Source organism: Thamnophis elegans, chromosome Z, assembly GCF_009769535.1.
Source record: "Thamnophis elegans isolate rThaEle1 chromosome Z, rThaEle1.pri, whole genome shotgun sequence".
Lineage (NCBI taxonomy): Eukaryota > Metazoa > Chordata > Lepidosauria > Squamata > Colubridae > Thamnophis > Thamnophis elegans.
The window spans coordinates 20,200,910-20,228,253 of record NC_045558.1 but is presented as its reverse complement, the minus strand read 5'-3'; the positions used below and the strand labels follow the sequence as shown (position 1 = coordinate 20,228,253).

General features: G+C 34.5%; 1 protein-coding gene across 4 annotated transcripts in view; it reads right to left on the bottom strand.

Annotated features, from left to right (window-relative positions):
- Window positions 1–1,954: 1,954 nt before the first annotated feature.
- The window catches only part of EPC1 (enhancer of polycomb homolog 1), a 60,577-nt gene continuing 35,187 nt past the window's right edge, over window positions 1,955–27,344 (bottom strand). For all 4 annotated transcript variants that reach the window (XM_032234490.1, XM_032234492.1, XM_032234489.1 and 1 more), the window contains 13 exons: window positions 24,608–24,767; window positions 21,830–21,975; window positions 21,545–21,751; window positions 19,629–19,777; window positions 16,519–16,678; window positions 15,818–15,994; window positions 15,652–15,741; window positions 15,417–15,565; window positions 12,070–12,422; window positions 6,185–6,300; window positions 5,242–5,383; window positions 4,754–5,114; window positions 1,955–3,437 (listed from right to left, as the gene is read on the bottom strand). In XM_032234490.1, coding sequence (XP_032090381.1) covers window positions 3,365–3,437; window positions 4,754–5,114; window positions 5,242–5,383; window positions 6,185–6,300; window positions 12,070–12,422; window positions 15,417–15,565; window positions 15,652–15,741; window positions 15,818–15,994; window positions 16,519–16,678; window positions 19,629–19,777; window positions 21,545–21,751; window positions 21,830–21,975; window positions 24,608–24,707 — 2,223 coding nt within the window. In that variant the 5' untranslated portion in view covers window positions 24,708–24,767 and the 3' untranslated portion in view covers window positions 1,955–3,364. The remainder of the gene's footprint in view (window positions 3,438–4,753; window positions 5,115–5,241; window positions 5,384–6,184; window positions 6,301–12,069; window positions 12,423–15,416; window positions 15,566–15,651; window positions 15,742–15,817; window positions 15,995–16,518; window positions 16,679–19,628; window positions 19,778–21,544; window positions 21,752–21,829; window positions 21,976–24,607; window positions 24,768–27,344) is intronic.

Here is a 27,344-nt window from a genome sequence, read left to right as displayed (position 1 = left end):
AATCTAATATCACTTTATATAATAATTAAAGTGCAGAAGTCTTAATATAAGGATATATCAGGTTTCTGCATACATTCTGGGAGGGAGATCAAAGCAAGGACATTTATTACTTCTTTTTCATGTTTTAAACTATAGCACAGTTGTGTTGCTTAGACTAGTGTGCTAAAAGATACTAAGGTATTTCCAGATTTTGGAAACTGGCAATTTTAGTTGCACAAAGAACCAGAGATTCGGCAATCATACCCACTAGGACAGGGTCAGCAAACCACGGCTCTGGAACCGCACGTGGTTCTTTCATCTCTTTGCTGCAGCTGTCACTCAAAATGTGTCACAACCGCCAATGTGCGACACCCACCGGTACACAATTTATTAAGCTTTTCAACCCCTGGTAGATTTTGTGACTCCTGGTGTTTCCTTTTCTGTGGAAAATGGATCCAAATGGCTCTTTGAGTGTTTAAGGTTGCTGACTTCTGCACTAGCAAAACTCTATCCAACTTTTGATGAGCCATATGCCAAGAAGTGTAATGCTAAACCAAACTTTTAATAGTTCAAGTCTAATAACTGTTTCAAGCAGCCACTTTGTAGTTTCCCCGCCAAGGATTAGGAACTACTTGAAAACCCAAGGAGTTGAACTATGCTTGTGATATGATGTCATTATCAGTTGCTTGACTATTAATGTTTCTGTTTTGCACCACATTAATTAGATAAGATTATAATTATTTTAAAGAAATTATAACTTTGTTTTTCAGCACCGCTAAGAATGTGTCATTTTGTAGATTTGCATTGTATTAAAGGGAAAATACAGACAGTGCAAAAGGAACATCAATTTACAAAATGGAAATAACTACAACACAAAAATTGTGGTCACAGTAAAAGGTAATTCTGTAGCTTCTCAGATTTGGCATCTGACAATATTCACCGTTTGGGTGATTTTTTTAAATCATCAAGTATCTGTGAATGAAATTAAAACTATTGTGTCTTCTTCCAGATGCTGAAGAGTCCTAAAAACTAACTATTCTATTATTTTATCCTCTTTACTTTCTTTGCTAATTGGAAAGGGAAAGACATCAAAATATCATGTTTACAGACTCATTAGCACTTTCAATGAAAAAAAGGCCGCCAGTATATATTGAACCATGTTCTTTCAAATGCCAATACAAATTCATTGATTTTACTTTTATTTGTATCCTGCTTTTATTATTTTTGCAAACTCATGACTGGGAGCATATCCAATGTATCTTCCTTCTATTTTTCCCACAACCACCCCATAAGGTGAATTGGGCCAAGAGTGACTGGCCAAAAGTCACCAACCTCGCTTTCACAGCTAAGATGGACCTAGAACCCATACTCTCTTTCTTTCTTATTCAGATGATGGGGATATTCTCTCTCTTAAAAATGCTGGAGTTCTCAGAACCAAAACTCAGAACCAGAATCTCTCCAATTCTAGGAAAACTGCTTTCATCCAGACCTCCCCCAAATCATAATTTACTTCTGTATTGATATAATTACTAGGGAGATAAAAGCAACTTGCCAAAATTAATAATGTAAAGGATTATTATGTATTCTGCCTGAAAAGCTTGACAATCAATTTTTTTATTTCCATTATTTTGTGCTCAATAATTGATCAATGAAACCTTATTTTTTATGGCAACCATAGTCCACCTGACAGATATTCTGTCTGCAATGATCTGTAACTTTATTTTTATATTTTTGTAAACATGAATTTGAAAGATTCTGGAATTTTTTTGCAAAAGCACATACATACATTTTTTTCTGCTTTGGCTTTTTGTACCAAGCATGATTTACCCAATGCTTCACTCCACTTCGAAGCGAAGTCTTAGGACCCAAAGCAGATCAGTTCTTTGTCCCATTTTGATTTGTTCAACAACTCTCAACAGTCCCTATGGACAATGGAAGCCATTGATCAGTGAGCCCCATTAATTCATTTACTGCATTACTTTTAAAATATTTTAATTTAAAACAAGCATGCTCAACTGTGTCACATTCTCTCAGAATAAATAAATTCATAAAATGAAATTAGTATAACACACCACACACTTTCTCTATCAACATGTAATGCCCTGGGTTTATTTTGTGAGAGTTCTATCACAATTCCAGGTGGGATTAAAAATCTTAAGGATAATGTACGCCATCAGAATGGGCATTCAGACCGGTACTGACAAAGCACTAGTAGTAGAGTCCTAAGAATCATTCTCTTCACAGAAGAGAGCGCAAATATTTCCAAAGAAAGGCACCCGAGAGTTGTGGTTCTGGTCTTTCAGCCTTTTGGAGAATATTAAAAGAAAAGGGGTGGGGGTGGGCGAAGGAAAGCTGGCTGTTTTCAGAAATTGGAATGATGAGACACATACAGCAATTACTGCATTCTTTTCCCTTTTAGCTTTTTTTTGAAAAAAACCAAGAATGAAGTCTTTAATAACAATTACACAATAAAAAAATATAATTTGTGATCAAAAGAATGGCAAGACAACATAAAACTCCAGTTGTAAGGACTCCATTTGCATACTTGATTTGACACCACTATTTTGGTGCATAAGAAAATGGGACAACAGAAGGGGTTATATGAAGAGCAGCAACATAACTTTAGTGCTTTAAGTACCAGAAACTGCACACATGCTTGTGAGCTAGTCAGTTGAATAGAATCCATGACTTCATTTTTAGCTTGTTACTTGCCTTGTGATTTTAAAACAGGAAGATCATATTGAGTAGCACATTCCCCATTTTTAAACTGATGCCTTTTAAAAAAATTCTGCATGTATGTCACCATTTTTCACATGATACACAAAAAACTCAAGGACCCAGAGGGAGAACCAAGTTATGTTAATACCATTTACAAAATACCAAGGAGTCCACAGCTACCTAACACATTTACTACAGCACAGGAACCAATGAAGGTACAGTGTACAAAAACTGTAAACACAGCACAATAAATAGATAAAACAGCAGGTTCCGCACCATGCACATGATGTCATGACACTTCATCTTTATACAATCTCACTTCTTACACTCTTACTTTGTTGCAATTCTCCCTCCCGCCCCGTCCCAAGTGCAAAGCATCACAAATGAACGGTTCTGTATTCAAGTAACATATATACAAGGGTATTACAAATATGCAGTACTGTACAGATAATTGCTGTCGTCTTAATTTACAGGTATTGATTTTTTTTCCTATTAACAATAAGAATAGAAAAACCAAAGCATGAGAGATGTGCATTGCTGTCAAGTCCCCACAGCTGCCATGGAAATGCAATATGATGCATTCCCCATCATCCCTTGCATTCAAATTGCTACTGATGCATAGCACCTAAACAAGTTCCCGAAGACTGAAGTTTCGTTACTACAGAGACTACGTCACCTCCATTGCTACTGTATTGTCTGCTATATTGTTCAGTGCTGACTTTTCTGTTTCATGGTTTTCCCTGAAAAATAAAAACAGAGAGAACACAAATACATTGGTTGAGTACTAAATTGGAAAAATCCACACTTAAAAACATTGTAAAAGTGCTTATTTTACATCTTTGGAACTTCAGTGTAGTGTAATAATGTATTTCTTTCCAATTTCAAATCTGTGTTGTCTACTTATGTAAACACTGTGGAAAAATAAACCAGTTACCCTTCAAACTGAAGTACTACTAATCTAAGATAAGTATTTAATAATAAATTTATTTTTTTAAATGGTCGATTCAACATATTCCTAAACATCTCCAAGAAAAGTACACTACCTGCATATTTAATGTAGCTAGGATTGGATATAACCAATCCAATGCCATCCCCTCTAACTCCCAATGGGGCAATAATGACAAAATCAATAAAATTGATCAAAAGACAAATGTAGGATTCTTTGAGTAAATCCTGAATTCTGAAGATCTCTTGAAGAAATCAATGGAGAAATCTGGAATGTTTCATTTGAGTTCCTATCTACAGCCCTAGAATTTCTAGGTAATATCCTATCTTATTATTTAATCATTTCTCTGATTTATATCCTGTCTTTTGTTCAGAATCTGAAGGTGGTATCCATAGCACTCCCTGTTCTCATATTTTTGCAAAACAACCTCCATGTGAAAAAACAACCTCCTGGGAAAACTCCCATGGCCAAGGATGTTCTGAGTCTCTTTGGAGCTATTCCAACAAGTTAATGATTACAGCACACTGATTTCAATTTTGAGGGGGAAAAAAGACGGGGTGGGGTGGAATGAAAGGGGATAATTTGATCACATGCATTATTATTTTCAGAGCTTGAACACATCAGCCTTAATGTTGCAAGTATTACTACATACACATTTCCAAGTTGGAGGTATTAATATACTTGGGGTACCCAAATATACAACAAAAATAGAAAAATGAAAAACAAAAAGAGAATAAGATAAAAAAGTGAGATCTTTATAATCCTTTACAATAAATGATTAGTAGGTTCAAATTTTACTAAATGAAAACAAATAAAATTAGGAAGCTGTGAATTAATTAGACTTTCTTGGTGTTTATTATTCGGAAGCACCAGAAAGGCCCTTTTTCTTTTGAAAATAAAATTTTACAAAAGTAGTCTCTCCCACTTTTGATATAAATTTTTATCACAAATTATTCAATGTTTCTAATGATAGAGCTTCCATTTTCACGAAGACTTTAATGCAGAAATTAGAGACCATTTGAAAGAATTTTCTATTGATACTACTTTGTTTAGATATCCATAAAACTTTTCTTTTTCAACTTTAACAATTTAACAAGACAAAGTACTTACCTTGGTATTGTGTCCACAGAGGATGAGGCTGGCACCTTGGGCACCTGACAGTTTGCTGCAGCCAGCTTTAAGGCAGATGATGGAACAGCACTTAGAGTCCTAGGTATGTGCCGTGCATTGAGCGTATTAATAGAGTTTGCAGTGCCAACAGATGAGGGTACAGTTAATCTAATGTTGTTCCCAAACAGAACCTGAGTTGTTGCAGAATTGGCAGCAGTTACTTGGTGACTCAGTGCACTGTGGGAACTTGAAGTCTGTGTTATATTTGAAGGCTGTAACAAGGCTGAACCTGCTGTTGATGAGCTTGTATGTACAAGTGCTGTAGGCGTAGTATTACTGAAGTGTAAGCCCTTATATACTCCTGTGAAATAAGAAAAAAATGTCAACCCAATGAAAATAATGTTATTGATTTACCTCTCTCTCTCTTACACTTCCTCCACCCACCCACAAGTATACTTTTTGACACTACTATCATTACCACTTCTTACCTGAGGCTTGAAGGATGCCATTCACCCCAATTCCAAGCACCACATCATCCTTCATTTTGAATCCCATGAGCTGTTCTGATGTAACCAAGGCTGAAGCAGCAAACTGAGCACTGACAGAATCCAATGTCTTGGAATTGAAACCCTTTTAAAGATAAAAAAATAATAACATCAAGCTATTATCACACACAATAATACACCGCTGAGCCCAACAAGAGAGAATGGAAAAGTCACCAGTTTCTGTTAAGTATGGACTGTTTTTTTTTAAAAATTAAAAACTACTCTATAGTATATAGCAGAGATGTCATACTCAGGTCATCATGTGATAGATTGGGACTTCTCCCCCCCTCCCCTTTACTAAACTAGGCATGGGCGTGGGCAGTGTGTGACACATCCAGCTCATGGGCTAGGAGTTTGACACCCCTGGTACAGGGTATAGTATGTATGGGAAGAAACAGTTCACAATCCTTAGAGAAGCAACAGCCACAAAGGGATGCACTAAAGATCTGCTTAAAAACCCAATTTCATTTTTCCTCAAGTGTATACAATGTAAATTAATGAGTTATCCAGAATTCTTTAGAGTATATCCTAAGAGAAGAGAAGTGGTATCCATCAAGACTGGCCAGCACTAATGCAAGTTCTATTCCTTTGGAATACACATTCAATATTGTGATGTTGACATCAACCAGACAATTCTTGTTTTCCTCTGCTGCATATTTACAATGCTGAATCACCTCTTTTTCTGTTACAAGGGGCAGCAATAGTGCCATCTATACTCACCTGTAGCATCACTTCTAAACACTAGCGTATGGCTAAGGTGAAGATTCAAGCGAAAACCATTTTTCTGTTGGTTAGTTGCAAGATGTTATGGCAACAGTTGAAAATTAGAGATGACCCCTGGTGGAAAAAAATGAGGAATAAATCATAATACAGGCAATTCCCTCACCTGTGAGGCGTTCGCAGAATTACTATTTGCTTGCTGTTGATGAATTTGTGCAAGCTGTTGCTTCTGCATTAGTGCCAGTTGTTGTTGATGATGCTGGTATTGTTCGGCTGTAAATGCTGAACAAAATATAAAATGAGAGAATACAGTATCAAAATATGTAGACCTAACATGTGCATCCCCTAGTTTAAATTCTAAAAATGCAGTGTTAATCATAGTACATTTATTTAGTAGTCCAGCTCTAGTGGGGTGTCATACTAACTGCACTTCCAAAATAAAAGTTGGTTGTAAACCATCCAGGATTAAACATTTTAATTGCTGTTATAGAATGCAAATTGCCGTATTCCAATCATCTTAGTAGCAGAACTTTTGATACTCACATCAGCTAAAATATGTTCTTTGTTTCTAAATTTTGATAATATTGATATTCAACTGATAATTTAAGTATGTATATGTAAATATGTGTATCAGAATATAAATTGTGACATTGTAATAATTCAACTTCCCTCAATTAACCCATCTTTGGGGGTGGGGCAGTCAAATATAGAACAGTTGATTAGGTTTAGGTTAGGTTTAGGTTTATTAAATGTATATGCCACCCTTCTCCCAAGGACTCAGGGCGGCGTACAACATTAAAAGAAACGCATAATACAAAAGTTTAAAAAAAAAAAAAGAATATCCCAAATAAACCCAATTAGAATTGACAATAACATTTTTTAAAAAAAAAATCAAATTAAAATTAACAATGATCAATAATTTATTTTGTTTTGTTCAGGCCAGGCTGGTTAAGCTGATTTACAGAGGAATGGAGAAAGGCTATATTTATTGTCTAAGGAGAGTTCTAAAAATAGAAAATAGCGACGTTTTATTGCAATTTTTGTTTTACTGCATCTTAATGAAAATTTCACTAATGCCAACTTTTAAAGTAAATTTAGACAGAAAAATAAATTATAAACTTTGTTTTTAGATAGAATGCCAAGTTTTCCAAATTAAATTCATTTTAAATACAGAAATTGGGACACTTTACTTCATCAAGTATTATTTAGATTAAACTTCCTGACAGAAAATTAAAACTCAGTTTACTTTTTAATTCCATGCACAAGACAGATACATGCCAAGCTTCAAAAACAGATTACTTATGTATCATTTTTTCTGTACACATAAAATGAAGTAAAAGAGATGGTTGAGAAAGAATTATTGGTGCACCATATACTTTTGATTAATGTAACCTTCATAATTACAATCCCAAATTAACCTTCATAAAACTTTTGCCTATCTAGAGGTCTCAATATATTGCAGTGTAGAAAAATGTCAGTGTTTTTGAGTTTTATTTCCTTTTTCTTTACCCCAGATATCAAGGAATTATGGCTTTTAGGCTTTAAACTGCAGCAAAAACATTTAAGCTGAAACAGATTTGGCTGGATGAAGCCTTAATATTCATCTATTTAAATTGAGTCAATTTGTGCTTAATACACTTATGAGAAAAGTATAGTACTACAAAGTCAATAATTTTTATGTTGTATAACAAACAATTATGCCAATATAACTGTTTGTGGTATTGACTTTTGGAATATGGAATGAAAGTAAGTTCTATGCAAAAATATTGTTAAAGATACAGTGGTGGAAGAAAATGTAGTAAGAATAATAATTAGATATTCACATTAATTCCAACATTATTAATTCCATTCCACTGAACAATGTATACATAAGAAAATGTATGTATTTGGTAACTACAGCAAAAATAAAATATGGTGGCACAGTGGTTAAAATACAGTATGGCAGGCTACATCTGCTCTCTGTGAGCAGTTTGGCAGTTCAAATCTCACGAGGCTCAAAGTTGACTCAGCCTTCCATCCTTCCAAGGTTGGTAAAATGAGGAGCCATATTGCTTGCAAACCGCTTAGAGTGTGCTGTAAAGCACTATGAAGCGGTATATAAGTCTAAGTGCTATTATTATTATTGAACAAAACCTAATATAAATTAATTTTCAAACAAAAAATACTTGTGTAGTATTTCACATCACTGTTCCCATTTATAGCCTTTCTTCATCTGGTTTCACAGCTTCTATAGACTCATAAAGTGCAAGTAATGGTATAACCATACTGGTTATATCACAAAGTTCTTTAGGAATGCTTAGATTTTTTTTTCATTTTAAACAATTGGATTCTGGTTTTATATTAAATTGCTATTGAAAACTTCATTTTTAAAAATGATTTTTCATGTGCAAATGAAACGGTGGTTTGAGATGTGCAAACCAAAATTGTATGGAACACAAAAACCTGGTATTTCCACCCAACAAAAAACAATTGCATATATAGGGTTTTGTTTGTTCCAGCTCATATAAATTCACATATATAAATTTTGTTTGAATTTTCCCCCCTAAATATATATGTCTGAATTTTAAAATAGTTTTTAAATGCTTGATTCTAAAAAAAAATCGGGATACTTGGGTTCACTCAGGCATCCCATCTTTGCATATATGTTTTAATGATTGGAAGTATGGAAACTAAAATTATCAGTGCACTGAGGCCCTATTGCAATGTGCTCAATTAGTTGATTATGATAGTTTAAAATTGTATTAATTAATTAAATTTGTATAGTCACCTATCTCAAACTGATGACTCTAAGAATGTATTCTAATAATTTTCTTCTCATGGTCTATTTGTCTCTCAGCTATTAATGGTATACCAAAATCACCTTTGACCCACATATTTTAATTTCAATATAATACAATCTGAATCAAACTATCATACATGAAATTTGTCCTTAACAAAAAGTGTTTTCTTTTCAGACTTGTGGTGCACAATGTTTTGCATTTTAAAATATGTTCAACAGTCCTCAACTTCAACTACAATTGACTCTGGAAACTACATTTCTGTTACTTAGCAAGATAGTTGTTCAATGAGTCTTGCACCATTTTATGATCTTGCTTGCCACAGTTGTTAAGTGAATTACTGCAGTTGTTAAGTTAGTAACATTATTGTAAAGTGAATCTGGCTTTCCCATTGACATTGCTGGTCAGAAGGTCGCAAAAGGTAAATCACATGATTCTGGGACACTGCAACCATCATAACTATAAGCCAGTTGGCAAGTATCCAAATTTTGCTTATGTGACCATGGCGATATTGCAATGTTTGTAAATGTGAAAAAGACCAGTCATAAGTCACCTTTTTAGTGACATTGTTATTTTGAGCAGTCACTAAGCAAACTGTCATAAGTTCAGGACTAACCATATATCAAGCTATTTCCCATATTTTGAAAGTGCTCTGATGTTAAAACAGCTTTGTTCCAAATATGATAGGGTTGACTCAGCCTTCCATCCTTCCGAGGTGGGTAAAATGAGGACCCAGATTGTTGGGGGCAATATGCTGACTCTCTGTAAACCGCTTAGAGAGGGCTGAAAGCCCTATGAAGCGGTATATAAGTCCACTGCTATATTGCTATATATTTTGAGCTTGAAACTTTTTTTAGAAATGTTTCATGGCAACCCATTGAATTTTGTTTAATTTGAAACATTGTCTTGTTTCAAAGACAATGGCTTAGGCACACAGAAACACACATTATCTGTGCAGATTTTGTTGGGGAAAGCAGCAAGTAAACACATGAAACTGCCCTGAAGAATATGCTTGCAAAACATCTTGACTTTAGAGAGTTTAAAAAACCTGGTTATTTTATTAGCTTTCTTTCTGTAAGATTTATAATGTAACTATTACAAAATTTGAGAAAATACTAATAATCCGATGTTTTTACATAAGTATTGTTCTGTTTAACAAAATGATTAAGAGAATAATATGATTAAGAGAATAATAATATGTAGAAAATATTTTCCATCTATCCATTAAAGCTCATTTGGTGACTTGCAGCAGTGTTACAAGAGTTTTGTAAGTCACTCTGAGTGAGTTGGGCGGCCATGTATATTTTCATAAATGAATTAATGGGTGTGTTGAGCTGTGTCCATAACCACACAACAGCATTATGGACTAGCTAAAGTTTCCTAATAGTCCTCAAGGGCAATCCTGGGTAAAGCAAACGGCAGTAATCTGACAAAATGATGACTAAGCATGAGTTACATTAAGAAAGACCTCCTGATCTACAATGGCATGATTACAAAAACACAGATTCTTCCTGTGACATTTTTCATTGAATAAATAGCAGTTTACTGCCACAAATGAATGTAGTTCACTACAAGCTAGTATTTTATAACTTGTTTTCAATTTAGGTTGGAAAATAAACACAATTTGCCATATTCAGCAACAACTGCAAAGTCTCGCTTTTCTGAATAATGACAAATATGAAATGGAATTGTAAAAATGGGAGGAACTACACAAGTTGGAAGTCTCGAATTATGATTGAATTGTAATATCTAAAGACCTTGTTGAATTATGTCAAACAATCAGCCTAAGAACCAGATTTATAAAAATGTAGAATATATTTTAAATTATTTCAGAGTTTATAGTCAACTTCTATTTTTCTTTAGTTATAGTTTTTAACTTCCTAGTTATACAAGCTACCAGGTGCAACAAAAATGACAATACAGCAGCAGGCAAACTCATTAGAGCAGGACATACATCTACTGTATATTGAAGATTTGCTAAAACAAGATAAGACAAATGTGTTTTCTTTGGTGGGCCAAGAGTTCTAACTTATTTTGGTATCGAATGAAATACTATTCCAATATCCTCATACTTCTGTTTGGAATCAATTATGTAATTCAAACAGACTAATGAAATTAATTATAAAAATAAACTTTGAGTCTTATATAGACTTGATCCATTATTCAAGTCATAAATAATAACAAAATGATTAGACAATTGAAATGACCAAAAGTCTTAATAAAATTGCTACGGCCATTATTATATACATTCTTTTTATTTATCCATGTCAGAGATGATTTCCCCATCTTTTATTTAAGAAACAAATATCCATTGCTACACAACGGTTCCAACATAATTTAAAGAGTTTATATCAATTACAGAAGATAACAAAAGATCATGACCACAACTGAAACATTACACTCTCAAGATTTACATTTGCAAATTACATATTTAACCAACACAAATCTTAGTAACTCTTCCAGAATTCTTTAGCAATGTGCTTCAATCAAAAAGCAATATCCTTCTTAGCTGTATCCCAGGCTGCCTGACTCATCAAAGTTTACAGTTTAGAAATATAATTCTAAACTTCCAAAAAAAAAACCTCCCTCCCTCACTGTAGCCTTAAAATAATATTCCTGCTCATTTTTAGACATCATGTATATAAGACTTTTTCTTTAAAAAAAAACAACAAGATCCTTTTACAAGAAATCAGGATAGAATTGCTTCTTTTCAACATATTAATGGCTTCTCAAAAACAAAAAAAAGTTTTTTATTTGTTACTTGGAACCCTGACAATACTGCCCAAGGGGCTACAGGCTACAGAGATTTCATTGGTGATCTCTAAACTTTTTGTCCTATTAAATGTAAGTTGGTCCTTTAAACCAGCAGAACTCTTCGCGATTGGGTATATCACTAAATTTTGGATTTTAAGTGATGATGTTTTGAACGTTTCAAATCAATTCCTTAGTTTGCATTCTTAATAGCAAATTACATAGTGACAAAACTGAAAAATATAAATAAAACATGAATAAATATATGTTAAGGAATGAATTCTACAAAATTATACTAAAATTTTTAAAATAAAATAGATTCAATACATCTATAATTACAATTTAGCTATAATTAAAGTACAAACTAAATCTGGATATTTACTATATCAATTTCTAATTTTAGTATTGCATTTAATCATGCAGCATAAACATCAGCAACTAAGGAAAAATATGGAAAACATTAATAAAAATTAGGCTTTCAGAATGAATACTTTTAGAATTATATTAGTCAAAATCAACATACCAAAATGTGCTGCACCACTGCTATCTTTACTTTGATTAGAGGTACTGCATGTCTGGTTCCCAGGTTGTGCTGTGCCTGCTCGATTAACACTCCTGTGCAATTTCCTATATGAAAGTTCACCATTGTCACCATCATGTAGGGATGGTGTCCGAGGCCTAAAATGACGCCATCTACGTGATTTGATATCGACTAGTATCTGACTGAGGTCTTTAGATAAATATCTATCCGAGGTATTTGTTTCTGAGGTATTGGCAATTTGATTGACTGAAGAGTGTAGTTGTGAGGAAGGTGTTTCTGAATCCAGCTGGCAAAATGCACTGTTATTCTCTGAATATGCTCGGTCCAGGAGCACTCTAAAAATGGAAAAAAGATTATTTTTAATTCCATACAAACCAAAATGTTATCCTTCTCTTCATACAAAACCAAAGCTGAAGAAGCTCCTTTAAAGAAAAACCAGATAGTCTAGTTGCCTCTTGAAAAAGCACCCTAGGGACAACCATGACCTGGATGACTGAGAATGTACAAAGACTCCAAAAATTATTTTAAAAATGTTGGGAAAAAAATGGCAGCAAAATTCAGTGTGAACATATTTTTCAAACTGGTTGTTTCAAGCATTGGAAAAAGATTTACAACAAGGTTATGTACAATTTGAAAATTATTTGGAAGACATGGTAAGGACCCCATGAAAACTCTCTACTCTATTCACTTTCTACTTATTAAAGCATTTTTTTTCATGCTTCCACATTAGCTTAAAATAAGACGCTAGTACTTAAGGAGTTGATTAATTAAAGTGAAGTTACTTAATGGGAATTAATGGAGAAACCTGGGCTTTTTAAAGATATAGTAAAGAGACTTTATCTTGGGTGAAGTAAAAAACAGTTCTTCCAAATCATTTTTAAATATGTTCAGTCCTATTTTATTTAAAAGCTACATACAAGTAGTCCTTGATTTCAAGCACAATTGAGCCCAAAACTTCTATTGCTAGTCAAGACAGTTAGTTTTGTCCTATTTTGCAACTTTTCTTGCCACACTTAAGTAAAGCTTCTCTATTGACCTTGCTGTCACAATGTTGCAAAAAGGGATCAAATGACCCAGGGACTCTGCAACTGTCATAAATACACACCATTTGCAATGTGTCCAAATTTGGAGCCCATGACCAGGGGGATGCAGTCATAGGTGTAAAAAATAGTCATAAGCCACTTTAACCAAAAGCCTCAGGGTTGACAAATTTCCTAGTTGAAATGAAACAGGACAATATTTGTTTGTTTGAACCAAAAATCAAACCACTATAAATGGATATTAGCATATAAGTGGCTGACTGTAAGATAGATTAAGACAGCAAAATCAAATAACAGCCTGTATAGATGTTACTATTAAAAAGGGATATCAGAATACTAGAAATACTTTCATTGCTCAATTGCATGAAAATTTTACTAAGGTGTCACATGATTTTTTTCTTTTTTTAAAAACTAAGTGGTCCTTATTATGAAGGTTAATATTTTATAATTTGAGGATCATAAACAAATTTAAAACGTGTGGTAATTAGGCCTAATAGTGTCAACTGATAACTGCAGGGGACAAAAGGCTAAGTTTTAGGTTTTGGAAGGATGCCATAATTAAGTTGACACTAGAGTTGACACTAAGATAATTATAGAATGAATATTTTGCCAAATCCAATTTGAATTAAGATAAAAAAGAACCCTCATCTTTTAGATTTAGAAAAATAATCCAGCCTTTAAAAAGTTCATGTAAATACAGATAATCTTCGACTTACAACCATTTATTTAGAGATAATTAGAAGCTATAAGAGCACTGAAAAAAGTGTCTTAAGACAGTTTTTCACACAATCATTGCAGCATCCCCATGGTCATATGAACAAAATTCAGATGCTTGGGAACTGGCTCATATTGTGACGGTTGTAGTGTGTCAGAGTCATGCTATCACCTTTTATGACCTTCTGATAAGCAAAGTCAATGGGGAAGCCAGAATCACTTAACAACTAATTCAACAAGTGCAGCAATTACTTTAACAATTGTGGCAAGAAAGGTCATAAAATATTCATAATAACAGTTGTAACAGGAACTTTGGACTCAATTGTGATGGTAAGTTGAGGTCTATCTGTACTTAAAAATACTTCAGAAATTAGAGCACTTTGCACAAAAGATGATGTATTCTTCTAATTTGAGGCAATTTTGAATGTGATGACAGGAAAGTAAATTATGGAGGTTTGTCAAGGACTTTTCATTGCAAAATATGACAGTATTATGCTAGGAATACTACAATATACTTATTTTCAAGTTGTGATGCATCTGCAGTAGTAGCAATGTAAAATACTTTTACACCCGAGGTGAGTTGCTGCCAGTTGGGCCTGGTTTGACTGAACCAGTAATGGAATTCAGGTCTGGGTTTGAAAACCGGCAGCGACCAAGGCCTGCCACGCCACCGAACCGGTTCCCCCACTGCTGCTTGGCCATTTTGGATTTTAGTGACTGCGCATGCACAGTTCACTGTAAATTGTTCTGTGCATGCGTAAAGAACAATTTACATTGAACAGCGTACACATGCACAGCGGGAGTCTGGCAAACCGGCAGTAATGCTGGCAGCAACCCACCCGTTTTACATCTAATTTTTATAAATTAAAGCACTGCTGAAGATTCCTGATTAGCTGAATAATATTCTTTCAAGAAAAATAACATACTAAAATCAATGTTACAGATTACTCTTGACAAAATAATCCAGACAAGATATGATTAATTACTATTTTGCCACAGAATCTTTGTAGTAAAAATTAGTAATGTAATTTATTGTGGATTTTTATGCAAAAAGGTTATACCCATGGAAATCATTTGATGAGAAAACAAGCTGCTTTAAAGCCTACCTATTAGTCTCCTGGTTATGCACATAAACAAAGATGATCATAGGAGACCTTCAACACATGTACACCTTTAAGCAGAAGTTGTACAGATCTACAGGGAATAACCAATTCTCAAGAAGGATGAACTACAATACCTAAACTACTATACCCATGAATACTGTATCCCATGTTTTCAGGATCTTCCCATTATTTTCAGGTAACTTATAGAGTGTAATGACATACAAAATACGATTAATGTTAGCGTCTTAAAATCATGGATTCAAGGGAGAAAAGAGAAGAAGCAAAGTCACAATAAAGCTTTCTGTAACAGAAGAGCGAAGATCGAGTCAAAGCTATAGATTAAAAATACGGATGTCTAATTAAAATTTATGCATTAAGAAACTGAGCAAACATGTTAGAACTACATTTCAAAATGTACATATTATCCACAACATGGTATTATTGTAGTGAGTTTTAAGATAAATAAGCCTACCTTCCACCACGTCCAACCCGTCTACGTGAAAACCCAATGCACTTTTGCGGCCTAGTAAGGGTGGTCAAGCAATATCTATACCGCTCATCTCCTAATGTTCCCCCTTTAGGAGTATTCCAAGGCCAGTCACCAGTTTGGTCTAAATGAGGCTTTGAAAAGAAATATATGAAAAGGGTTAAAGCAAGAATTTAATTAATATAAGTAACAATGTAATACGTAGAGGTTTGAGACTTACAGCGTTATATTGACAGCCTGTTTTCCTACGGAAAGCAAATGGCCCATCAGGATCATTTTCTTCCTCAGTTTCAGAAGAGCCAGAAAAGATCTTTAAAAAGAAAGCAGTAGTAAGAAAAAGTAGACTATTTCTTCCCTATGAACCAAAGAAACTGTAGATGTCATACTTGAGAAAGAGGATCTTCATCAGAGCTGGGAAAGTCGTACTGATTCATATCTTTAGCATTAAAGATTGGCAGTGAAGCAGGAACTGTCTGCTGAGAAGCAATAGCAGCCGATGAAGGAACAATTTTGGGCTTCTTCTCATATTTTCTCTTCGGCCGTATAGCTTCCGCTTTCTCTTGCTGCATGAAGATAAAATTCATTAGTAGTTTTATGTAACGATGCACATAATAACCGTTAGGATATAAGTTTAGAAGATTTTTTTTTTTAAAGTGCATCATTTTGATGAAATGAGAGGGAGAGATTTTTCCTTAACTAATATAGAATCAGGTAAGCCCTTTTTCAAATTGATGTAAATCATGGTTGAGTTTATGAATTATTTCTAATAAGTTTTTTTTCAACTTCACAATCAAAACCATAAAACAACCTGGGATTTCCTGGTGATCTCGCATTCAAATACTGTCAAGGTCTTTGTTTAGATTTTCAAAATCAACTAGGATTATTTCATAGGAAGCTTTAACATAATGGAGTATCAAAATCATTTACCATAGTGGTAAGTGGTAGCTACCTAGAGTTAGCTTGAAGTTTTTTGGAATGAAATTAAGAATGTACATGGTTTAAGCACATTTATAGCATAACATTACAAAGCAGATTTTTTTTCCAAGTAATATCTATAATGATGGATAGATAGACAGATAAGAGTCACCTTGTTTATTTTAAATTCCTTCAATTCTATATTTTCCTGGTGTTTAAACTGAGTGCTATTAGGAACTATTCCAACAGGAATAGTATAAGTAGGCTTCATAGGCTGTCGATGTACCATTACTTCAGACATGATCTCTCCATTATAATCACCCAACTTATATCTGGAAAGTAAAGAAAAAGTTTTAATTTACTAGAACTAATCTTAAGGTCAGACATAAGAAATCAAGAGCCAGGACAGTTCAAAAGTGCTACGAATTTATTCCATGCCACAAATACACAAGACTCTGATCTTTAAAGCACCAAGATAAATTGGTGGTAGATAACAGTCAATACACACGGGGCTGGACTTAAAGTCTCTGATGGTAGCATTTGATTCCACCCATGGGCTCTTCCTGGTCATCTCCTATAGTTGGCTTATATACTTAATATTTATATCTTTATTCTCTTGAGAACCTATTTCAGCATTTCCTTACTTTGGCAATTTCAAGATACATGGAATTTATTTCCAGAATTTCCCATCAACATGGACATTGCTGACAATCCGGGAGTTCAAAGTTACTGTAAACTGTTCATGCTGAGAACTACTGATCTAGAAGCGAGTGTTACACCAAATCTTACTCAAGAAAACATTTCATTACGGAAATACTCAGAATATACATTCTGAAAGGAAGACTGCAGTAAGCATGTAAATCTTTCAAATTTGAAATCCCAAAGGTGCTTTTTTTCTCCCCAAGGGGCAACTGGATTTTCTTGTTTTTCTTTGAAGAGATTTTGCTTCTCATCCAAGAAGTTTCTTCAGCTCTGATTGGATGATGGGGAATTGAAGGATTTATATTCCTAGCAGACAGCTGGTCATTTGCATTCTTTTACAGAGTTGTTGAGACCGCTTGGAGGTTTATCTGTGCCCTCAGGATCACCTGAGTAGTGCAAATGGATTTGGCGCTTTCTTGGAACTGCTGAAAGGACTGTGTTGTAGGCTAGATAGATGATGTATCCCCCCACCTCTCTTGAGAAGGGGCTGTTCAATTTTGACATAGATGGTCTCTTTCTAACCAGCGGTCCTCTCTGTCCAAAATATAGACTTTGTTGTCTTCAAAAGAGTGGCGTTTATCATTTAAATGCAGATGAATTGCTGAAACTTGTCCTGATGGGTTTATTCTCTTATATTGTGCCATTCATTTATGAAGTGGCTATTTCCACATTGAACATGCCTCACATGTTGGAGTGGACAAGCTTCTGCCTTAGTGTATTCTTGGGTTTGAAGTATGCAGTATGTTGTATTGGCTGAAGATCCTCCTCAGCTTTTTTGATATTCTTGCAACATATGGAATGACTGCATTGTTTCATTTATTGTTTTCTTCTTTTTCTGTTATGGAGGAGTTCATGCTGGGTCTTGGGATTTGATGAAGGCCCACAGGATAGCCACATGTTCTGAGGGCTTTCTTGATGTGTTTTAGTTCTTTTTCTTTCCCATCTTTCCTGATAGGCAGCCCTTGTTTGGTGGTGTAAAGTTCTAATAACTCCCATTTTGTGCTCCAGTAAATGATGAGAATCAAAATATAAATATTAATCTCGGTGTGTGGGTTTCCTGTAAACATCAATGTTAAGTCTTCTGTCTTCCTTAATGTATACTGCACAGTCCAGGAAGAATAGACTATTTTCCTTAACATATCAAAATTAAAAAGCCTCTCTCAACAGAAGGGGAAGGATATCACAGCATCTATCTTCAGTCTACAACACAGTCCTTTCAGCAGTTCCAAGAAGGCTCCACACCCATTTGAACTGTTCAGGTGACACTGAAGATGCAGATAAACTGCCAAGTGGCCTCAATGACTCTCTAAAAGAATGCAAAAGACCAGCTGTTTGCAAGGAGTATAAATCCTTCCATTCCCCACCATCCAGTCAGAGCTGAAGAAGCTTCTTTGATGAGAAATCAAAGAAAAACAAGAAAATCCAGTTACCTCTTGAGAAAAAAAGAAGCACCTTTGTGACAACCATGATATGGATGACTGAGAATCTCCATAGACTTTCAAATTTGAAATGTTCCGAGATCAACATATCTCTTTTCAATTTGGGAAAAAGTATCAGTTTCAAAAAGGGCTGTTCTGACTTCACAATTGTTATAATGCTGCGTTCACCTTGACAAAAGCATTCTAAGCTTGAAACAACCAAAGTGTTAGAGTGTTAAATATTTTATTCACCTCAGATAATAGTGAGAATATTTTAGTCAGTATTTTCAACTTTAAAAATGTAATTGATTTTTAATGATATTATTTCAAGCAAAACAGACTTACTTTACTTGGTCATTTCCAATATTACCATAATTTCATAAATATTAAATAGAATCTTTCTTAGTATCTTTGTCTAATAGGGAATCTATTTTATTTTTAAAGATATTTTAATACAGTGCCCGCCCCAACTTTTTGGGCATCAGGGAAAGAGGTTTTTTCGTGTCCTGGAGGGGGCGTAGTTTTACTTCTCATAAATGGGGCTTTGCTTGTTTGCGCGGACCAGTTCCTGGCATGCCATGGACCAATGCTAGTCCAATGACCCAGGGTTGGGGATCTCTGTTTAAATACATGTCACTCAAACATCATGCACCCTTTAGAATGAAAAACAACTCTCCTCTGCAAATTAATATATTTCATTTATATAATTGCAGGTGGATGGCTAAAGTTGCCTTGATTTCAGAATTGCAAAGGATATCCTTCCAGTGACACTAACATATACTAAACCAAATTAATCTATCTCCTACCTCAGTAAGGCGGGGTCTAGTTGCCCTTGCCTCACAAGAGCTTAAAGAGAGGAATACTTTCAGTTCTATTTGGAGGCAACAGAACTGAATGTAAGACATCACAACTTGTCAAACCTTAGTAATTCTTTTCTCCAAAATAGCAAGATTTTCCAACAATAACAAGAAGCTGGTTTTTTGATAATCTAAAATATTGCTTTTATCCCTATATCCACATATTTGGTGGATATGGGGATAAACTATGTACAAATGTGGAATAAATAAAAATGTATTACAATTTCATAAAATATTATCTATGTGCCAATTTAATAAGCTATTTATTTAATAGTATAATTTAAAGCAGAACCAAACTGTTTTACCTCTTTTCCATAATTTCCAACGTTAAATGCAGCAACTCTCTCTTGCTTTTTTCCCTTCTCTTTATCATCTCTAGAATTGTTACTGCACGACTCAAATCCCGCCTCAGTTTAAGCATTTTTTCGTAAGAAGTTTCATCATTCTTTCGATTCTGCAAAATGTAGTAAATGTAAAATGAAACATATTTTAGACCCAAAATATTAAATATTTTCAGACTTGAATGTTGTGAATATTTATTTTTCAACCACAAATTTGAAATATTATTTATAAAGACTCATGTGCCACTTAAATCACTGTAACTATAAGGAATTCAAAACAAAAAGCCCTATAGTATTACAGTACAAAAATGCAATAGCCAATCTAATAATTGTAAAATATATTTATAATTATTAACGCTGCTCACAATAATCCCAGATACAATAAAGTAACAACTGTTTAAGTCCATAAATGTTCTTTGGAATTTCCATGCTTTTAAGAGCTTTGTAATCATCCATAATGAACATACAAATCTTATTTCTTGTGGGGGCCATTCCATAAGAGAGGGAACTCCTGTAGAAAATTCTGGCTTTTGAATCCATCAACTTCATGAGATTCTCATTAAGCATTTTTTGCAAGCACAATTTGGGGAAACAGATTTTAATTGGAGTAAGCAGTCTCTGTAGGATTTTAAAGGTGGCACTAGAATCTTGAACTGTACATAGAAGCAGACTGGCAACCAACACAATTCTTGCTGTATTTGCTGTTATATGGAAAAATCAAGTTGTTTATGTTAATACACGAACTTTTGCATTTTGCTATAACTAGAGCCATAGGTATTTTCAAGGAGAGCCCTGTACAATATACTATATGATAGCTATAAGTTCTAGAAACAAGAACAATTGATTTACAAGCCAAAAAGTGAGGGAAGGCTCTTCTGGCCACAATTGCCACCTCCTGTTCTAACAGGAATTAGAGGTCCAGAAGGACCCTGAGATGACACACCAGCTGCTTCTGAAGAAGCCCAATCCCATCAAGAGCTTACATTGATGTTACCCTAGTTCCTGAAATAGCAGGCATTCTGCTTTGCTTGGGTTGAGTTTCAATCTCCCCCCCCCCCAATCCAGATTCTTAGTCACCACTATATCTCCCATTTGATTTGAGATGGAGGTTGTTACAGTAACTTACATACTGACAATATCATATCTATAAAAGGGAGAGAGGTTTGAACTCTGACACATCCCATAACAAAGTGTCCATGTGACTATGCCAGACATACTAAAGCTAAAGCCATAAACTTGGGAGTGGAAGCAGCATAAAATGATGCCCACATCACAGGTAACACTCAGATAGTCTAAAGGGATACTATCATACTCCTGATAGGCTCATACTCCTACTATAAAGCATAAATAATCATTACCAATGCTATTTCCCAGGCCTAAAACCTGACAGAAGAGTGTCCAGATAATCCATTTCTTTTTGAGTCATCTGCAGATCTTAAACAATCTCAACAATCTCCCCAAGAATAATGTGTGATAGCTGTTCACTGCAGCAGGGTTAAATGTTAATTTCTTAATGGAAGGATGTACAATGCCTCTTTTAAAGATATCCCCGTCATGCACCATGGCTGGATCCATTTCCCCATCCCCTTGGGAGCGTGCAGGTCAAATGGGGCAGGATCAACTCATATCCCAACCAACCCAAGAATCAATATGTTAAACTTTCCCAGGAAATCTTGAAACACATGAGCCTCACTTGTTTGGACTTTGTCCAACTAGCTTTCGATTCCAAGTGAAGAGTGATTTTTATCACAAACAATTTTGTTAACATTGTCACAGGGGTTTTTCCCCCTTTCCTTTTTTCTGTAAAAGAATCTGGTCACTTTATAAAGGGCTCTGGACAGAGATCTGTAGATGCAATAAAATATTAAGTCCATACTCACTTTTCGAGTCTGCATCTTTTCTGTTCGCCTTCTAAATGCAACATAAGGATCATTTGTGCTGGACCCATCACGTTTCTCCTGTTTCACTGCTGAGATAAGAGAAGGGCCTCGGCAGTTTTTTCTCTTTTTAATCCAATATTCGTATACTTCTCTAATCAGTTCATCATCTTCCTTCAAGAGTAGTTTGGCTTCCTGCAGGCTGACTGGCTAAAGGTAAAGTCCAAGTATGTCATTTTTATGTATTTATATTCTTAAAACAATTTCAAATCAGAAATAATACTATACCTGCTGACCACTTCCTTTTTCAAGTCGGTCTATCATTTCTTCAAATTGCAATGGAGAAATATCTATTTTTTTCCTCAGCTTATTCACAAAGGCCTCATCTTCTGAATCCAAATCATAATCCGGTTGCTCAGCATCCAAACTAAAAGCTGAAAAGAGAAAAACATTTTAATGGGTTTTAATATTTTAATATAATTTAATATAAACTTCAAAGTAGAAGAATGTAAAAATATACACATATATTCTTGCCATTTAAAATCTACCGATTATAAAATTATATTTCTTAACAAATCCTGAGAATATGAATATATGGTAGCTAATTCTATATAGATAAAATAGAATGTAGATATATGTTTGAAAAATTATCAAATGAATAATTGTCAATATTTATAAAATAGCCTTCATTGGATAAATAAAATTTTCATTAAAAACTATTTAAATATATTGTTTTCAGGTAAATATGACGACTTGACAGATCTATCCCATTACCAGTAGTCCTAACTCACTGACTGCTTTGTTCTAAATTACAATGGTGCTGGAAAAATAATTTTATAACCAACGTCCTTTACAACTTTTTACACTTGCCATCAGTCACATTATTACCATTATAATAATGCTTTGTCTGATAGCTAACCTATTGTTTTACTTATTTTCCCCCTGGGAAATGTGCTGGTGCCAGCAGCTGAGAATGTGCCTTGCAAACAGTCCAGTATATTCACCGTTGTGTGCCTGCTTATTCTTTCATAATCCCTTTCTCTTCAAACTCTCCACTTTGGGGGTGGGAATGGTATAGACCAGGAAGATTGCCTACAGAAAGTTCCACTCCCCCCTGCAGAATTGAGAGATTGGAGAGAAAGGGATTACAACAAAATACACAGGCACACAATGGGGAATACACAGAGAAAGAAATGTGCTAGTGCCAGCAACCACCTGCATACAATGCCAAGGGATTCCCCATATCGTAAGACGTATCATGGCCCCGATTCTGCAGTTCTTTAGCAAGCACTTATAATGTTGCTCTATTGATGTATTTACAACATTATTTGTTGTTCTATATTGCATGTGAAAGAAAAAAATATATGTCAATTTGTAATCTGTAGGATATCAATTGACAGCTAAATAAAATTCAGAATTTTTCCCCCATTGTATACAGGTGGTTGTTGACTTACAATAGTTCATTTAGTGACCATTTAAAGTTACATCATCACTGAAAAAAGTAAATTATGACCGTTTTTCACACTTATGACCATTGTAACATCCCCATGATTATGTGATCAAAATTCAGAAGCTTGACAACTGGTTCATATTTATGACAGTTGTAGGGTCCTGGGGTCATCCCCTTTTGCAACCCCTTCTGACAAAGTCAATTTGGAAGCCGAATACACTTAACAACCAGCTTACTAATTTACCAACTGCAGGGATTTACTTAACAACTGTACCAAGAAAAGTCGTAAAATGGGGCAAAACCTACTTAACAATATTTCACTTAGCAACAGAAATTTTGGGCTCAATTGTGGTAAGTTGAGAAGTAACTGTAGTACCTCTCCAATTCCATTTTCTTTGACCAAGTTAAAAAAACTCTGACAAGTTTTTTAAAAGTTTGATGTAAGTTTGTTTGTTAGTAAGATGAGGAAATAAAATTTTAGTTTATTCACTATATCTCTGAACACATTACAAATTAGCTTAGCCTACATGTAAAACCATATAGTACTATGACATTGCATACAATGTAAATTACATCAAAGTGTTATAAAGATACTGTGTACAGGCAGTCCTTGACTTAAACACAATTGGAACTGGAATCTTAGTCACTGTGTGAAATGGTCATTAATCATGACACTCATGACTCTCCCAATGGGTTGTTAAGAGACCACATGAGTCATTACATCGACAGGGTAAAAGTGCTGTTTTCCAAAGGAAAACAGCCAGCTCCCTTGCATGCACAGAAGAGAACTCCTGCAGCAGGCAGAAACCTCTGATCTTTGAGATCCAAGCTTATTGCTATAGCCCCCTGCTCATGTTCCCTTCCCCACCGTGCAAGGAGGGGAATTTCTTGGGAGGGACTACACGAATGGGGCTCAGATCTTCAGGATTAGACCTCCATTTCTTCAGCCCTTTGGAAGAGTTTTTCTCCTCTCCATGAGCTGAAGGGAAGTCATATACTGGGTTGGAGAAACAAGAGGAGATTGCATATATCCCTGCTTTGTTTCTCCTGCCCAAGGACTCCCCCTTCTATTAAATGGAGGAGAGGGGAAATCTTTTGCCAGGTGTGACACTATCTTGCAATCTCCTCTGCCAGCTTCCCCACTGTCTTTCTTGAAAAGGTAGAAGAGATTGCAAATTGTGATTACATGGTCACAGGGCACTTGTTATCCAATCTTAAATGTAAACACGTCAAAAATCCATATTATGATCATATGGAGAACATAGTGTAACATTTTTTGACAGCTGGAAATGCTTTCTAGACTGTAAAGGAACCCTTCCAAGCCATTCTAAGTTTGAAGGGTGTTTAAATGACTGGTTATAGGTTGAAGACAACATGTGTTTCATTTTTTAAACACTACCTATTTTATTATATAAGAAACACATACATAACAAAATTTTAATTGTTTTGAGCTCAATATTTTTTGTGCAACTAATTTAGTTAGTAAATCCAATTACTTACTTACGTGACCCCAGCCCATATTTTTCTTTGTATCCAAAGGAGAATCTACAAAACTAGTTTTATTTTAAAAAAGCAATCCAGTTCATTTTAAATATTCAGTATAAATGTATACTCACGCTGTATGTGAATAAGCTGCTTTGGCATTTTAAATTCTCCAGGGTATATTGATTCATAATAGGCAATATTACTTTCTGCTTCTGGGACTGGTATAACCATATTATCCCGTTTCTCTCCATATACTTGCTGTGCTGAAATGGCCCGCTGGAGATGATGTTCCTACAGTTCATTAACAAAAAAAGACAGATGAAATACACACGCTGTGTGTGTGTGTGTATGTGTGTCTAAATAATGTTAATGTGGAAACTGAAGAATTAAATATTAAATTATTTCAGCCAGGTATTTTTGGTGTGTGTGTGTGTGTCTGTCTGTCTGTCTGTCTGTCTGTCATCTATCTATAACTTTTTATAGATTCTTAGCCTCTGCTGAAGTTATTACATTTTAATCTATTTTTACACTTAATAAAAGAAAGTCAAAATCATAAACACAAAACTGAAAAATCTGTCAAAAGATTTCAGAATGCATTTTCATTTTTTCCTATGATGGTAATTGTTGTTTGAAATATAATTTGAGACAAAAAAATATGCACTGGTTGCTGTTTGTTCTTAGGTTGTTTTTTTTTTTAAAAAAAATCATTTAATCATTTAATAATCATGCAGGCAGAGCACCAACTAAACTGAGTAATCCACTTTACGTAGAAATCTATGCATTTCCCCTAGTCATAAAAAATCTTTTTCTACTCCCTAAAGGGAATCTGCTGCTCTCTTTTAATTAGATGAAATTACAAGCTATCATATTAACTATTTTAAGGATAAAAATATCCCTTAATAAAATGGGAGGACGTATGCTTAATGCTGGATCATCCTGTCCTATAACATGTAATTAAGATAGTTATAATTGTTACAGCAGCTTGTTCACATGCTTTAAACTATGCAAAATACAGTTACATTTTCGATAATACAGTTACATTTTCGATAATCAACAAAGTATTAATTCTGACAAATTAAAATACAATATCCTTCCAATACTGTTTAGGAATGGAATCTAATGTGACTATTAAACTAATAGAAGTTCCCAAATAGTCTAAATGTGATTAACTAGGCAATAAGATATTATTCACCAAATTACATGGACTGGACCAACTCTACATCCTTACTACTATTTTCTGAACCATTTGCAACCTATCAAAAGGATCAGCAAGACCCTCTTATGGACCCATACACATTTTAATAATTCTTATTTTCAGTTATTTTGGACCAGAAGTACATAAATACTGAGCACCAATCAAACTAAAAAGAATTTTATGAATAATCGCAAATGTGTTAAAGGCCTAAGGCTGACTAACATAGTTTTAACTTCTATATTTTGATTTCTTTTCTCAGGTTCTTTTTTTATTCTATCTTCTACTGGTTCCAATTATTTAACAGACTGCCAAAAACTCTTGCCTATCATCACGTTAGCGACTCCTGTGTGACAACTACACTTCAACTTGTTCTAAGCATTTCAGAATTTTTCCAAACATTAAATTTTCAAGTGCTTAAGATTATTAAAGTGCTGAAAGATTTATACTATTTATACATTAGAATATTTGTAAATTTTATTTATTTATTTAACATATTTACATGACTGAGTAGTTCACAGTATGACAAATTAAACACTATATAAAAAACCTAAAGACAATCAGAGATAAATGAAATAAAAGCAGAAACATAGACATTAGGATTTTAACTAATTTTACATAGTTTTTCTGATCAGCCAGATTTGGTTTTGGTGTTGTTGCTTACTTCAGAAACAGAAAAACACATTTAAGAAACCACTATCCTCAAAATAGTCTTGATATTGTATAAAAAGCAAACATGTCTATTTCATGTAAACAAAACCCAAATGTCTCTTTTTCTCTCTGTGTGTGTGTTGACTTCAAGTCAGTGTTGACTCTTGAAGAGATCCTAGACAAATTCCTAGAATTTTCTTGACAAGATCTCAGAAGTGGTTTATTTCTGCCTCTTTCCTAGAGCTGAGAGGGACTTCCTGGGCCAAAATCACCTAGCGGACGTTGTGTCTAACACAGGACTCATGATTTCCTGGTTGCCTGATGCCTTGACCTCTATAACAAACAGTATGTTTCTTTTTTGACTGCTAATAAGTAGTAAAAAAGTAAAAGCAATCAAAACTTTCACACTGGAGAGAACAATACATAAATACAGGTAGTCCTTGACTTAAGACTACAATTGAGCCCCAAATTTCCACTACTAAAAAATAGTTAACTGAATTTTGCCTCATTTTGTCAGTGTTGTTAAGTCAATTACTGCAGTTAAATTAGTAACACGATTGTTAAGTGAATTTGGCTTCCCCATTGACTTTGCTGTTGAGAAAGTCACAAAAGGTGATCACATGACCCTAGGACACTGCAACTGTCATAAATACATGCTGGTTGTCAAAACATTTGAATTTTGATCATGTAATTGCAGGGATGCAATTAACAGTTGTTAAAAATGGTCATGTCACTTTTTCAGTGCCTTTGTAACTTTGAATGGTCACTAGACAAGTGACTGAAAGTTAAAGACTACCTGTATAGATATAGAGTGGTAGAGAGAAAAAAGGGTGGGTTTTTTTTTTGCCCCACTACACTTTATAGATAACATGTTTATATTCTTTATCAAGCATTTATGGACTTGAAGGCTGATTGCTACATTTCTGTATGCAGAATAATAGAATAGCAGAGTTGTAAAGAACCTTGGAGGTCTTCTAGTTCAGCACCCCTCAACCTTTCTGACTTTGTGGACCTGTGGGTGAGTG